At 43.8% G+C, this 15,701-nt stretch overlaps 1 protein-coding gene across 1 annotated transcript in view; it reads right to left on the bottom strand.

Annotated features, from left to right (window-relative positions):
- Nucleotides 1-9,441: 9,441 nt before the first annotated feature.
- card11 (caspase recruitment domain family, member 11) overlaps nt 9,442-15,701 on the bottom strand; it is a 54,207-nt gene continuing 47,947 nt past the window's right edge. Inside the window, exons 15-20 of the mRNA XM_056287722.1 lie at nt 15,217-15,312; nt 13,463-13,580; nt 12,807-12,989; nt 12,297-12,418; nt 11,872-11,987; nt 9,442-10,074 (exon numbers count right to left, since the gene is read on the bottom strand). Coding sequence (XP_056143697.1) covers nt 9,870-10,074; nt 11,872-11,987; nt 12,297-12,418; nt 12,807-12,989; nt 13,463-13,580; nt 15,217-15,312 — 840 coding nt within the window. The 3' untranslated portion in view covers nt 9,442-9,869. The remainder of the gene's footprint in view (nt 10,075-11,871; nt 11,988-12,296; nt 12,419-12,806; nt 12,990-13,462; nt 13,581-15,216; nt 15,313-15,701) is intronic.

Below are 15,701 nucleotides of genomic sequence, written 5' to 3'. Positions count from 1 at the left end.
CTGACCGACCATGGGTTGACTTATATTTTCTCCATGCCAGCAGCTCCCTGCAAGTCCCAGATCACACAAAAGAAATACCAGCCGATAAAAAGACAATATACTGCATAGAAAGTAAAAATAAAAAACAGTAAGTATTTGAACTTTGTCACAGTAGAATTAACATGCTTTATTCTAAGTGCCATCTTGAGTACTGCACATACTATGGCTGCCACGTCAAAAAAGCAACTAAATCCAAAATAGCATGCACAACATGAAAACATCGGATTAATTCTCATATAACTGCTTAGTGTTTATGGAGTTATACACACGAGTAATAACGTTCCAGGAATTAGAATCTCAAACCCGAACCGCCTTGGTCAAACAAGCACACACTAAAACATAAACAGAGATCACAGAGAGGGACGGTTTTTTTTTCTTCCTATTTTCATGAAAAGAGCTTCTTTACCAGATTGAGGTGGACTAGTCTGGCAGTTGATCGAAGAGCATTTTTGCCCGATGCAGCTGCCTGGGTTTCTCCTAACCTCATAAAGTTGACCTGACACCCACTTCAAGTTTATTCACGAGTAGCTGTCAAATTCCTGCATGCCAGTAAGCTCTACGGATCATAAATCACCCATCTATTTATTACTTTACTGAGTTGTTCATTGCACAAGTGTTGTGCTATACCTGCACTGAGCTTTCTGTGCACACGATACAATATCAGCATTCCCACTGGAAAACTGTGCATGCTATCACCCAAGTCCTCCATGCCAGCACCCTTACAAAATGGGGCCAGTATATGCCAACTGTGGAAGAAACATAATGGGGAAACATGGTGTAGCGCGTAAAGAGAGTATACAAAAATAAACTAAAGCACAGGAAGGAAGTGCACGCTGCAAGAAGATAACATGAAGAACTGGGCAATGTGTGAAGTATCATGATGATAATGATAGCTAATTTTAGAAGACATCAATCAGTATATATATATATATATATATATATATATATATATATATATATATATCACAATATCTGCCTACGTATCCAAAATGCCTAATTTAAGAATCCAGCTGAGGTTCACCACACTGAAGTTTTCGTAAGTGTTAAGTCTTATGAAAAGAAAATAAACTAGCACTTCTTCAAATATTTCAGACCCCATTTTTAAGAGAATTTTTAGGTAATAGATTCTAATTGTCATTAATTTCAACGTCAAAGTTGGGTATCAATACGACTTGAGACGATAAGCAATAATATTTAATTATTTCCCCAGTACAACTTTATGGGAGACGAACCCATGATGAGCAGATCTTCACATCCCTTACTGACGCCTCCTCTTGTGTTTCTAGGGTAACTGTAGTTCTAATCCTCTGCTGTTTCGTTAAAAACAAATAAATAAATCACACGCCGCAACTTTTTCCACCAAATGTAAATTTGGACCTCTCGCATAACAGCGCTCATATTGCATTTCCTCTTTCCAGAAGAAGAAGAGAGAACATTAAAGTGTAAAATACCAGTTCCCTCTCAGCTAGCTGGCCTTCATCTCTCTGTCTCTACATAAATACATGTCACTTTTCCAGAGGCATTCTCTCTCTCTCTCTCTCTCTCTCTCTCTCTCTCTCTCTCTCTCATCATTGCACATAAATGGCATTTCACTTCTACAGAGGCATTCACATTTCACATTGTTTCGAACACCGCCTCGGACACGAACCCCGTGTATAAATAACATAGTAACCCCATCCGAAACAGTTCACTAAGCCTCATTTAACACAACCACAGATGTACCACCGTCCTGCCTGCACCAGCGGCGGAAGACCAGAGCGTCCGCCTGAGTTTGAGCATACAATGCAGCCTTTCACGGCAGGGCTCCGCCAAGAGGCTCGTAAGGGGACAGACTGTTCCTCGCCACTAAAACACGCCGGACCACGTTGATTATTTGGCGAAAAGCTTCAAACTGCGTCTGCTGGCGAACTGTTGTCAAGATTACACTGAATAAAACCCAAGCTTCCGGACAGCTCCTGTTTTCTCTGTGATTACGTCTAACGGTTACCTCTGTCAAGGCAAAAGCTGAACCCCGAGCGCAAAGTGTATGGACGATCGCTGCCGGTGCAGCCATAAACGCGGCGTTATTTCTAGAAATGTTCGCCGGCGAGGAGCAAACACGCCGACGAGGAGCAAACGCGCCGTGTTCTCACCTTTCCCAGGACCCGCCAGCTCCCCACGCCGCGTCAGCTGAGTCTTGCGAGATGAGCTAGCAGTGCGTTATTTGGAGACTGAGCGGAGCGCGATGCATCGCGAGAGTTTGAGATTCGGTTTCTGGAGAACGAGATTTGATGAAAAGAAGCACCTTTCTGGGGGCGATTCCAACGGCTCTGGTAAGTTATGCATACGTTCTATTTCCCTCATCACCCCTTTTTCCCACTGCACGCCATTGCCTGTTACGAATAACGTTATCCTTTGCTTGAATAACTGCCACCGTCACACAATTTTCTCACCGAAGTAAATTTGATATTTGATAATTGAATGGCATTTAGAATTTTCCCGTTATTCTCTATGCTTCTCGCTGTTGTGGGGGATGCCATAAAGATGCTGGCAAATTAGGATTGACGAATCAATTACGAATCTGTCCAGATCTCGTGTTGGTCGTCTGAGAATTAAAACAGCAGAGTTCCATTGACAAACAGCTGATCCACTCCGCCTCGGGACACCACCTGCACGCACGCGCCCCACCATCTTCCAGTTTCAACCCCATCACACATTTCACCCCCTCCCCTCCATCTACCCCGCTCCCCATCTATCTCCTACCTTTTATGTGTTTTATTGTGTTTACTCTGTGTATTGTCTAGAGTTTGTCTTTTACCTATTTGTCTGTTATGGACCCTGAGTCTGCAATAAAGTTTTGAATATCTCCCCCTTCTCCCCATTAATCTCTCTCTCTTTCTACCGCTCTCCCCATCTGTCTACCACTCTCCCCACCTATCGGCCCCTCTCCCCATCTATCTGCCCATCTAGCCACCCCTCTTTTCCTCTCCCCACCTATTTACCCCTCTTCTCCTCTCCCCATCTATCTCCCGCTCTCCCCGTCTCTGTATCGATCAACGGTCTCTGTCGTGGTTGTGTTGTCTGGGTTTCCTGTTTCATTTTGAAGGCTCACCGGTCTTGCCATTTCTGTTCTTGCCCCTGCTTTGCTCACCTGCCCCCCCCCCATTCTTCTTCTTCTCGTATTTAATGGTGGGTGGCAACTAGCGTTTAAGGTGCATTACCGCCACCTACTATGTTGGAGTGTGGGCCACAGTATTAAAGGATGAAAGGCAAGAGAGAAAAAAACTAATAATAATAAATAATAATAGCACTAGATCCCCTTCATTATGCCAATTTCTTTTAAGAACACAAACAATGGCTTATATTTATCCCCCTCAATAATGAATACATTTTTAAGATTAAATACTCCCACCCCAAATGTCTTGAGTTCTTTCTTCAACTTTTCTCTATGTGTTGAGTATTTCTGGCAGTGACAAATAACATGCTCAACAGTTTCTTCTGATCCACATCCACACAGTCCTGATGGATGCTTCCCTAATAGGTGCACTGTTCCATTTAATCCTGTGTCCTAACCTCAATCTTGAAATCGCTGCTTGTTCCCTAGAATTTTCCCTTACCGATATCCTCCCTCCTACTTTTGGTTTTATTTTATACAAGTGACGTCCCTTGTTTCCCTCATCCCATAACTTTTGCCAAGCCGTCATGATTTTGCTCCTTATTATTGTTTTAATTTCAGCTTTGCTAAAGGGCACCTTCATGACTCTATCCTGCTTCAGGGCTTGTTTAGCCAGTGAGTCTGCCATGTCATTCCCCTCTATACCCCTATGAGCTGGAATCCACATAAACCGAACTGCTGTCTCTGCTTGATGTAGTCTGAATAGCGTCTCATAGATTTCGTAGATGATATCTGGTCTGCACTGAGATGACATGGACTGTAATGATACCAGAGCTGACAATGAATCTGAACACACTATGACCTTTTTAAGGTTGTTTTGCTCTACCCACTGTAATGCCAACGCAATAGCCAATATCTCAGTTGTATGTACCGTTAAGTGACCTGGTGTTCTTTCCTTGAGATGTATATCTAACTCTGGGATAACAGAAGCAAGTCCCGTGTTTCCTTTCATTTTGTTTCCTTTGATCCATTTGTATATCTACTTGCATTCCTCCCTTGCCCCCCCCCCCTCTGTTAGTTGGTTAGAACTATGGATTTTGGTGAATGTCTTAGCTAATATTTCTGCTTTATCTTCATTTGACACAGCTGTTTCATCTCCCTCTATTAGTACTGGGTACTGCCACTCTCTTCTGATTCCCCTCATCTTTCTCATCATTCCCCATACATCACCTATATAAGTATTGATCTGCCTATCTTGTTACAAAAATCCCTCCAACTTCATTTCTTTGCTTATTTCACAGTTTTCCTTGCTTGCGCCTGTGCCCTTTTATATTCAATTAGTTTTAGGAAATTATGGGTTATTTTTAATACTTTAAAAGCTCTGTTCCTTGCTTTAATGGCTTTACTGCATTACTCAGTCCACCATGGGACTGCCTCCCTCCCCATTTTCCTTTGCTTCTGGGATTGATAAATTTGCTGCTTTTAATACAATTTCCCTAAACTTTCCATCAACTTGTTCTATATCATGACTCAGGTCTATTTCATTACATTCCCTCTCACATAAATATTCGACGTGATCCCACTTTGCTTTGCTAAATATCCACCTTGGCTCTCTTTTCTCTCCCCTTATTTCCTGGTTTATCTGTATTTTACCAAATACTGGATAGTGGTCACCACCCACTCACATATCCCTGCCACCTCTCGTGATACCAGTGTCAAGTCTAGTGCTGAGCTGTTACCTGTGTGTACATCTATCCTTGTCCCTCTCCCATCATTAATACACACCAAGTTATTATCCTCAAACAGTTGCTAAATTAATTCCCCGTTTGTATCTGTCTTTTTCCCTCCCAATAACGTGTTATGTGAATTAAAATCCCCAACCCAAAAAATATGATTTGTAACCTGTCCTTGGCTCTGCTTTAACTTGTTTATATCAATTTGCTGCAAGAGTTATAATAATTTGTGATGGTGAATTGACCTTCATTAGTCCATATTTCTACTACTACATACTCCCCCTCTGTCCCTTTTCTAACAACCCTAAATGGTACATTTTCCTTAATAAAAGTCACACACCCTCCACCTGTCCCCTCTTCCCTATCACACCTCACAGCAGTATAGCTGAAAATTCTAAAATCAAGATTTGGTTTTAACCATGTCTCTTGTACACAAACAACTTCCAGTGTCCTTGGTAATTGGTCAATAAAGTTTTTAAATTCTTGTCCGTTTGCCACCAAGCTTCTTGCAATCCACTGTAATAAATCATACTTCTTTTAACCAACCCATGCTGACTCTTGGCTTGCCTGATGAGCACTGAGGTCATTTCTCACCTCCTGCCATGTCAGTTCACTAATATTCAGATAGTTTGCTGCAGCTTTTACTATTATATGTATTCTGTTTTTGATTTTGTGTCCATTGTAGCATTGATCACGCTTGCAATGAAAGTGACTAATTTCTTTAGATCAACCCACACTTTACCCTCTTTTGGTTCTTCCTGCTGTTTGTTATGTTGGCTACCATTTGTGTCTCCTGTCTCCCTCCCTCTTCTCTGGTTCACCATCTTGACCGCTTCTGCATATGTGATCTTGTTTTGCACTCGGACCTGTTGAATCTCTACCTCCTTTTTCATAACTTCACATCCTCCATATGCTGCACGATGATTGCCTCTACAATTACAACATTTTGGTTGTTTTCCTTTCTTACATTGTTCATACTCATGATCCTCACCACATCTAGCACACCCTCTTCTTCCTTTACATGTTATAGCAGTATATCCAAATCTGTGACAATTAAAACATCTTTCAGGTTTTGGCACATACTCGCTGACAGAGTAGGCCATGTATCCTAGCACCACTTTCTGTGGGAGGATTTCTTCTAGCGGAGCGGATATGTAACATTTTTTACTCAAAGCGTGCACATCTGGATAAAAGCATGAAAATTGGTACATGGGGGTTTTAGAGTAAGCTGATTTCAAAAATAGCAGGAACCACGACGTCACTCCAACGGTTCCCGCTGAAAATTAAAAATTAAAGATGGCCACCATAAAACCCGTTTTTGCCAATAAATCAGCCATAAATACTGCAATTGCTATGATTAAAAAGGATATACCGAGTTTTTTGGGTCAAAAAATGCAATAAAACATTTCTCAAATCTGTTAAAGTACATCTTTATGCAAAAAAATATAAAATTAAATTCAAAATGGCCACCATAAAGTACCTTTTCAACTAAAAATAAGCCGTAAGAGACATAAGTACAATTTTCAAACTGACTATACATGTTTAAGGGTCAACAGCTCCAATGCATCACATGTCAAAACTCAAATGCTACATATTCACACAGGAAAACAAAACATAAATTCAAAATGACCGCCACCATAACAATTTTGTTTGCAAAATGTACCTTCACCGACGTGATACTAATTTATATCTTAGGGAAAACAATTCAAAACATGTATGAGACATCACAAGGAGCCTCTTCTACCAAAAACTGAACACTGAATATGGCAGTCACACTAATTACCACAATGCTAGCCTGTAAACAAGGCTTTTGCTTTGGTGACTTTGATGAAGCCTCTTGGATGAGAGGCGAAACGTCTTCACGGATATACACCAAGTCCAGTTGCACTTGATTCAATTCCTTTGGATAACCATGAGATGGAGGATTGAGAACATTCACAGACATTTGGTGACTTTAGTAGAAAATCATGGTGAAAGGTTGCTGCCTAATAAAATGAATTATTTAAATGGAATGTTATTTATCATGATTTTTACTGTACCTTTATCTATATTTTAGCTCAAATGTTCATATTCACTCACTTAGTCTCTCTCACATTGTCCTGAACAATAGCACAACTGTGTGCACTTGAGATTCGCTTTAACACACTTGCATCTCTTCGTGCACGACTTTTTACCGCCGCATTTCAACAGTTCCTGGCAGGCCTTGGCTGCTTCTGGAAGTGTGGTCCAGCAGGGAGACCGTGGGAAATCTTCCTTTACTCTCTCCCAGCCCCATAAACCTGGTGATGGAATCATGGGGTCCCCTATAAGGGACTGCCCCCAGATGTGTCCTGCCTGGTAAACAGCCCTTTTCAAATGCCCTTCAAGGGCATGCAGCATTGGAGGAATGTTTTCTATCTTACGATTTTGAGAAAACAGCTGCTTCCTGGCTTCGTTCACGTGTCTGAGGGCTGATGTTCTCTGATATAAGTAATCACAGTATTTATCGCTGATTTATTGGCAAAAGCGTGTTTTATGGCGGCCATTTTTTTTCCATTTTGGGCGGGAACCGTTGGAGAGACGTCATGGTTCCCGCTATTTTTGAAATCAGCATACTCTAAAACACCCATCCCATGTACCCATTTTCATGCTTTTATTCAGATGTGCACACCTCAGTCACTTATCTGCCCTGCTATTCATCAAACTCCAACAGTACAACAGGCCATTTCTGTTCCTGCCCTGCCCTACTCACCTGTTCCCCATTTCCCTGATTGCCCCCCCCCCCAACAGTTATATGCCCCTGGTTGCCCTGTTCGTCTTTGTCGGTGTTATGTTAGCTCCAGCCTTCCTTGTCGTTTGAACTTTTCAACCCCTGCACCCTTAAAGCATTGCTCTATCCCAGCCTGTCTCCGCTCTCTGCATTTGGGTCCTCAGTTCCTGCACCCGGTGTGACACTCTCCCCCTCTCTCTTTCGGCATTTGCACAGTATGCTGACTGGCAAACGCTGTAGCCTACTTATGACACCCATGAGTCACCCCCCCCCCCCCCCACACACACACACACGCACAGAAATACAAACACACACGGTGGTAGCAAATGCAGAGTTTTCCACATTTTAGGAGCATCTGCTCTTCCCATCAAACAAACCAGGCAAGGTGAACCCAAATGATACCAACGATTCCTCATTGATTTCCCACAAAAGGAACTTTGTTCACTCCCGAGGGCTTAAAGCAAATACAGGGGGAGATTTTAAACATTAAGATCACCAAAAAAAAAAAAACAGCAAATGAAAGCATCACTCAATATGACTGGAATGATAATGAAATAAGACAAACGTTAGAATAGGGGCATCGGATTAATTCCTGTGTGTGTGTGTGTATGTGTGTGTGTGTGTGTGTGTGTGTGTGTCTGTGCGTGCCCAAACGTGTGTGAGTGCCCGAACGTGTGTGTGCCCACATGTGTATGAGTGCATTTAAGGGCAGCAGCCAGTATTAGGACAGTTGCCAGCAGAACTACGACAACCACAAACTGCAGCTGAGACTCCCTGTGCTGAATCAATCAATTGATCTTTAGTCTAAATCTAAATATTAAAAATGTCTGATTCCCTGACAATGGCAGTAAAGACCGTTCCCGAGGAAGGGCCGCTACACCAAATAATCCCTCCCTGTTGTTATTGTGAGATGACAGCGTCACGAATCAATCCCAATGAGTTTACAGTGTGGGTACGCTATGTAAGTCCTAATAGATTAGAAACACACGGTCAGTGGCTTTAAGCACCCTTAACGCTGGTGTCAAACGTGTATGGGTGGCTTAGCATTATGCCCCCATGCACAAAGAGAAAACTAAAGTGGAAAAACAGGCTATGCAACAGCCGCAGTTGGCATTAACAGTCATAATATTGGGTATTAATCTACTGCTGTGGTGGATTGAAGCTTAGCTACCATCTCTGCCAGCTACAGAAGCTGAGTGTAACGTTAACCACACACCCCTCTGAAGAAACATTGTGTAATGTACTCCCTCAATGCAGGAATTGCTTAATTCTTATCATTTGTCCCACCCCGCAAAGAGTATCAGGAGTGTAGTGATTACACTATAAGAAGTAATTTACTAATGTGTCAACAATGAATTATGAAATTCATTTTAAAATATCAAAGACAATTTAAAATGTATGCCTGCGTCAGCTCTTTTGCCCCGATTAAACTATGGTGTAAGCTGAGCACATCTGCCATCTAGACAGGCTAAAGTAAGCCACGGGTGGAATTTGCAAACGTGACCTGACGTCTGCTACGAGTGGCCTTTAGCATTCACCAGTTATCATTGTATGCATCCCTAAGACTTGTAATGGACAGCATTCTTTTTGGTAAACTTCAGTTCATCGTTTCAGTTCAATTCAATTCGGTCAGCCATTTTCGCATGTAAGTGTTTTTAGCCACTAGAGGGCGCTAGAAAGTCGGCCATAGTTTACGTTACAGTTCAAGAGTCAAACGAGGTGCAACCGCGTCACTTTTAATTTTCCTCTACTCAATACCAAGCAAGTACAAACACACGTTTCGAAACCCAGGGCAAAGAAAACAATCCTTAACTCTTGATGTTCTCAACCAGTTTATTTTGCTAGATAAAAAAGTCACACTTTTACAAAGAATGTAGCCGTTTGAGTCTCTACAGACGTAGGTGTTTGAATCTGAAAAAAACATGGCGTGGGAAGAAATACATGATATTGAAGATGGTATTTTTACCGGCACTTTCTGTGTAAGTTGCAAGTGTGAGTGTGTGTGTGTGCCTGTACTGTACACTGATGTAGGTGGAACTGTTGCATTTATGTGTGAGTGTGTGTGTGCCTGTACTGTACATTGATATAGGTGGAACTGTTGCATTTATGTGTGAGTGTGTATACCTGTGTGTGTGTGTGAGTGTGTGTGTGCGTGTGCGTGTGCGTGCCTGTACTGTACATTGATGTAGGTGGAACTGTTGCATTTATGTGTGACTGTGTATACCCGTGTGTGTGTGTGTGTTCTTGTGTTCTTCTACAGCATGTCCTGCTCCACCCACACAGTCTTCCTCTGCTCCTCCAGTATTTTCTCTTTCACCACCCTCAGCAGGTCATCTGTTCCCGCCCAGGCCTCGGGCTCCACGCTGGCATAGAGGCAGGGAACTGCCTCCAGCTCCTTCTCCTTTAACCGGCATAACCTCACAAACTCCTCCTCTGACTCCAAACGCATAGGCAATTTCCTGTGTGGACAGGAAACAGGAAGGAAGCAGCACTGTGGCAGTGAGTGGTGGTAATGTTCCACACCCTGATGGCATGTGAAAAGATACTTCTGATACTTTCGATGTCTGCAGTCGAGGTTGCCTGCTTTTTTATTACACTGATTAGAATGACGGCATACAACTGAAAATGCTATTTGTGTGGCTCTGGCAATATTTAGGTGTTACTCATTTTCTTTTAAGAATTATGCACTGTCAAAAGACAATGCAGTAGTAAAGCTGTATGAAAGGGAAGCAACGTTTAGTGTGTGATACTGGTGATGAATTGTACAAGTTCAGGTATAATAGCACTAGGTAAACTCAGGGTAAGGGTGTGAGTGTACACTCACTGAGCACTTTACTAGGAACACTAAACTAATAGTGGGTAAGGGCCTCCCTTTGCTCTCAAAACAGCCTCAATTCTTCGTGGCATGGATTCTACAAGATGTTAGAAATATTCTTTTGAGGTTCTGGTTCATGTTGATATGACTGCATTGGGTAATTTCTGCAGATTTGTCAGCTGCACATTCATGCTGCAGATCTCCCGTTCTACCACATCCCAAAGGTGTTCCACTGGATTCAGATACGGTGACTGGGAAGCCCACTGAAGAACACTGAACTCGTCCTGTTCACAAAACCAGTTTGAGATTACTTTTGTTTTGTGACATGGTGCATTATCATGCTGGAAGTAGCCATCAGAAGATGGGTGAATTGTGGCCATGAAGGGATAGACATGGTCAGCAATAATACTTAAATAGGCTGTGGCATTCAAGCGATGATAGATTGGTATTAATGGGTCCAAAGTGTGCCAAGAAAACATTTCCCACACCATTACACCATCAGCCTGGACTATTGACACAGTGCAGATTGGGTCCATGGTTTCATGCTGTCGGTGCCAAATTCTGTCCCTACCACCTATGTGCCTCAGCAGAAATCAAGATTCATCAGACCAGGCTACATTTTTCCCATCTTCAGTTGTCCAGTTTTGGTGAGCCTGTGCCCACTGCAGCCTCAGCTTTCTGTTCTTGGCTGACAGAAGTGGAACCCGACGTGGTCTTCTGCTGTTGTAGCCCATCCGCCTCAAAGTTTGATGTGTTGTGCCTTCTGAGATACTTTTCTGCTCACCACAATTGTACAGAGCGGTTTTCTGAGTTACCGTAGCCTGTCAGCTTGAACTAGTCTGGCCGTTCTCCGTTGACCTCTCTCATCAACAAGGCGTTTCCATCCACAGAACTGCCTCTCACTGGATTTTTTTTTGTTTGCTTGTTTGTTTTTTGTTTTTCATACCATTCTGGTCAGGTGAATCGGCCATACTAAATTGTCCTCAAGAGTGAATGTGTGTGGGCCCTGTGATGGCCTGGCAGCCTGTCCAGGGTGTCTCCCCACCTGCTGCCCAATGACTGCTGGGATAGGCTCCAGTATCCCCGCAACCCTGAGAGCAGGATAAGCGGTTTGGATAATGGATAGATACCATTCTGAGTAAATTCTAGAGACTGTTGTGCGTGAAAATCCCAGGAGATCAGCAGTTACAGATATACTCAAACCAGCCCGTCTGGCACCCACAATCATGCCACGGTCGAAATCACGGAGATTACATTTTTTCCCCCCATTCTGACAGTTGATGTGAACATTAACAGAAGCTCCTGACCTGTATCGGCATGATTTTATGCATTGTACTGCTGCCACATGGCTGGATGATTAGATAATTGCATGAAGAAGTAGGTGTGCGGGTGTTCCTAAGAAAACTGCTCAGGGAGCGCATTTCGGTGTTGACTAGCGTACCGTAACTTCTTGACGTTCTTGTCACAGATCTTAATGTTGATGATTATAGGGTAGATTTCTCTCCTCAAAAGGTCTTTGACGCAGCTCAACTCAGCCTCCAGCAGGCAATGTTTACCCTGGTGAGTGAGGACAAATGACACTTGACGTGGAGGCACCACGAAACACCGCAGACATCCATACTTTAGACACACATGAACACACGGGCAGACATCATTTCATTTTTAACATGTGCCTGCACATTGTTTTTAATGAAAATAAAATTGAATGGAATTGAATGTGTGTTCATGTGTGTCTAAAGTATGATTGTCTCGGGGATAAATAAAGTATTCTGATTCTGATGTTTAATTTCTGACAAGCATTTGCACACACTAGCCCAATTACTACCCAAATACAGATATGTGCGCGCACACACAGAAGCGCCATACCTTGGCAGCAACAGCTTCTATGTTTTCTCGAGTGATGCATTCAAATGCATTCACTATTTCGTTGTAGTGAATGAAGGGCTCCACGTTCTGTTTTAGATGGAACTCCTCCTTGGTCAGAACGTCTATGGAACAGAAAATAAGAAAAGTCCATACACTAGTATAAGCTGTAGAACCATGATACTTGTTATCATCATCATCATCATCATCATCACAATTATCCACTCTATCACCTAGGGTCCATGTGATCCCTGTCCATGCCCTCTCTCTGGTTACACACTTAAAACTTTTACAGCACAATGGAGCACAATACCTGACCTGAATCCCAAATACTGCCCTCTTTGTCCCGCTTCTCCTCCACCTCTACCTTCCCTCCTTTCTTCTATTGGATGGCATCGACTGAAACTGATCTTGTAACATAATTCCCCACAGGAGAATAAACATAGAAGCTCTCCCTCTGTCTCTCACACACACACACACACGCACACACACATATTCCCATCACACAGCGACCTGGTTTGCAGATATTGAAGTCCATGGCTGCCCCCATGTTTAGTATCTTTCGGATGATGATTTTGGCGAGGGCCGAGGGTGTGAACAGGACAGGCCTTTTCCTCTGGGTCCGCTGGGGGGTGACTAGACTGTAGGGGATCAGGTTCAAACTCCCACTCAGCTCGCTGTCCTGGTCGGCAGCGTCTGTTCGATACAAAGAACCGATATGAAGCAATCACATACACACATACATACATATAAAATTACAGGTGCACGCAATGAATTATTGTTGCCTTAAGATTACTGATAGCAGAGCTATAAACAGGCTCTGCAAAGCCCAGAAAATTTTTTATCGACCAATTTTTGCTAAGGATGTAACTGAAGGCTTAATATCCTTATCCTCCTCCTCCACCCCTTTTTTTTTTATTTTCAAAGTGAAGTCTACTGGCCTTTTCAAGCCAATGTAAACCTTTTTATGTTTGCATTCATAGTGAGAGGTGCAAGAGAGGATGCACGTATGCAAGAATGCATCAGCCCGACAAATCTGCACGGGTTGACAATCATCTATAAATTAAGGTTGTCGGTTGTTCACCTCATCTTGATTGATGGGGGGGGGGGTGCTGACAGATCATTGTTATTTGACTTCATATGTGACCGCCACATCTCTCTGTACCCACCTTCTGATCTGAGGGATTCAAAGCCTTGCCTGGGCAGGGATGAGTTCCCCGAGGTGACGAGACGCACGCGCTCACTGCTGTTCATGCGTTTGTACTTGTTATCCACCCTGCTGACAAACTGGCCATTGAGACAGACACACAGACACGTTACTGGAGGCATCGTCGATGTCAAAAAATGGTCCCACTTAAAATGTCCTTAATAAAACTCGGTATCAGCAGAACTTCATTGTTGAATGTAATAGGCGATGAAAATAATAGATTTGTGTAATTTGGTTGGTAAGGGGTTTTAAAATGGCTTGTGGGTTAGCCTAATAAGCTAAGCTTTTAAAATAACCTCGTGTCCTCTCTCATTTCACAAGAGTGCTGTGGAATTCACTTTTTTCCAATGGTCTACTACTAGTACTCTTCGCTGCTCCCGTTAGGGGTCGCCACAGCGGATCATCTGTTTCCATCTCTTCTTGTCCTCTGCATCCTCCTCTGTCACACCAGCCACCTGCATGTCCTCCCTCAACTCATCCATAAACCTCCTCTTTGGCCTTCTTCTTTTCCTCTTCCCTGGCAGCTCCATATTCAGCATCCTTCTCCCAATATACCCAGCATCTCTCCTCCACACATGTCCAAACCATCTCAATCTTGCCTCTCTTGCTTTGTTTTCAAACCATCCAACCTGAGCGGTCCCTCTAATATAATTGTTCCAAATCCTGTCTTTCTTCGTTACTCCCAGTGAAAATCTTAGCATCTTCAACTCTGCCACCTACAGCTCCTCCTCCTGTCTTTTCATCAGTGCCACTGTCTCCAAACCATATAACATAGCTGGTCTAACAACCTTCTTGTAAACCTTCCCTTTAACGCTTGCTGGTATCCTTCTGTCGCAAACCACTCCTGACACTCTTCTCCACCCACTCCACCCTGCATGCACTCTCTTCTTCACCTCTCTTCTGCATTTCCTGTTACTTTGAACAGTTGACCCCAAGTATTTAAACTCATAAACTTTCATCACCTCTACTCCTTGCATCCTCACCATTCCACTGGCCTCCCTCTCATTCACGCATAGGTATTCCATCTTGCTCCTACTGACTTTCATTCCTCTTCTCTCCACCTCTCATAGTGAAACTCTTCGACAGTTCATTTTAGCACAGAGTATTGGAAATATGCTACAATGCTCGAAGGTTTCTTTTTGGGGGGGGGGGGTCACCCTTTTTCTCCCCAATTGTACATGGCCAATTACCCCACTCTTCTGAGCTGTCCCAGTCGCTGCTCCATCCCCTCTGCCGATCCGGGGAAGGCTGCAGACTACCACATGCCTCCGCCGATACATATGGCGTCGCCAGTCACTTCTTTTCACCTGACAGTGAGGAGTTTCGCCAGGGGGACGTAGCACATGGGAGGATCACGCTATTCCCCCCAGTTCCCCCTCCCCCCTGAACAGGCGCCCCAACCGACCAGAGGACGAACTAGTGCGGCAACCAGGACACATACCCACATCCGGCTTCCCACCCGCAGACACGGCCAATTGTGTCTGTAGGGATGCCCGACCAAGCTGGGGATAACATGGGGATTCGAACAGGCGATGCTTGTGTTGGTAGGCAACAGAACCGACTGCCACGCCACCCAGATGCCCTGCTTGAAGGTTTCTACCTTACATTTAAACAACCACCTCTTATTCATACGATCTGACTGCACTAGTTGCAGTCCACAGGCTGAATAAACACAAGTATCGATGGTGTGTGTGTGTGTTCACCTCTGCACATTACCTGCAGTATCTGAGTGATGAAGATGCTGGCTCTAGATAAGCGTGGACCAGCCCTTGGATCAGGAGAGTGGCTGGCCTCCTCTGGTTGTAAGGAGTACTACACAGAAACAAAAACAGAAGGTAAAGTCTACACACCAGCAAGCGCTTACACACAGTATAGTGGCATCAACACAATCATTTATTCATTATCCAAACCGTTTATCCTTACTCAGGGTCGTGGGGATGCTGGAGCCTATCCCAGCAGTCATTGGGCGGCAGGCAGGGAGACACCCTGGACAGGCCACCAGACCAACACAGCGCCGACACCCATTCACACTTTGGGACAATTTAGTATGGCCGATTCACCTGACCTGCATGTCTTTGGACTATGGGAGGAAAACCATGCAGACACGTGGAGAACATGCAAACTCCACACAGAGGATGACCCGGGATGACCCCCAAGGTTGGACTACCCCGGGGCTCGAACCCAGGACCTTCTTGCTGTGA

Source organism: Lampris incognitus, chromosome 10 (genome assembly GCF_029633865.1).
Source record: "Lampris incognitus isolate fLamInc1 chromosome 10, fLamInc1.hap2, whole genome shotgun sequence".
NCBI lineage: Eukaryota > Metazoa > Chordata > Actinopteri > Lampriformes > Lampridae > Lampris > Lampris incognitus.
The sequence above is the reverse complement of the archived record's forward strand: the minus strand, read 5'-3'. Positions and strand labels throughout refer to the sequence as shown.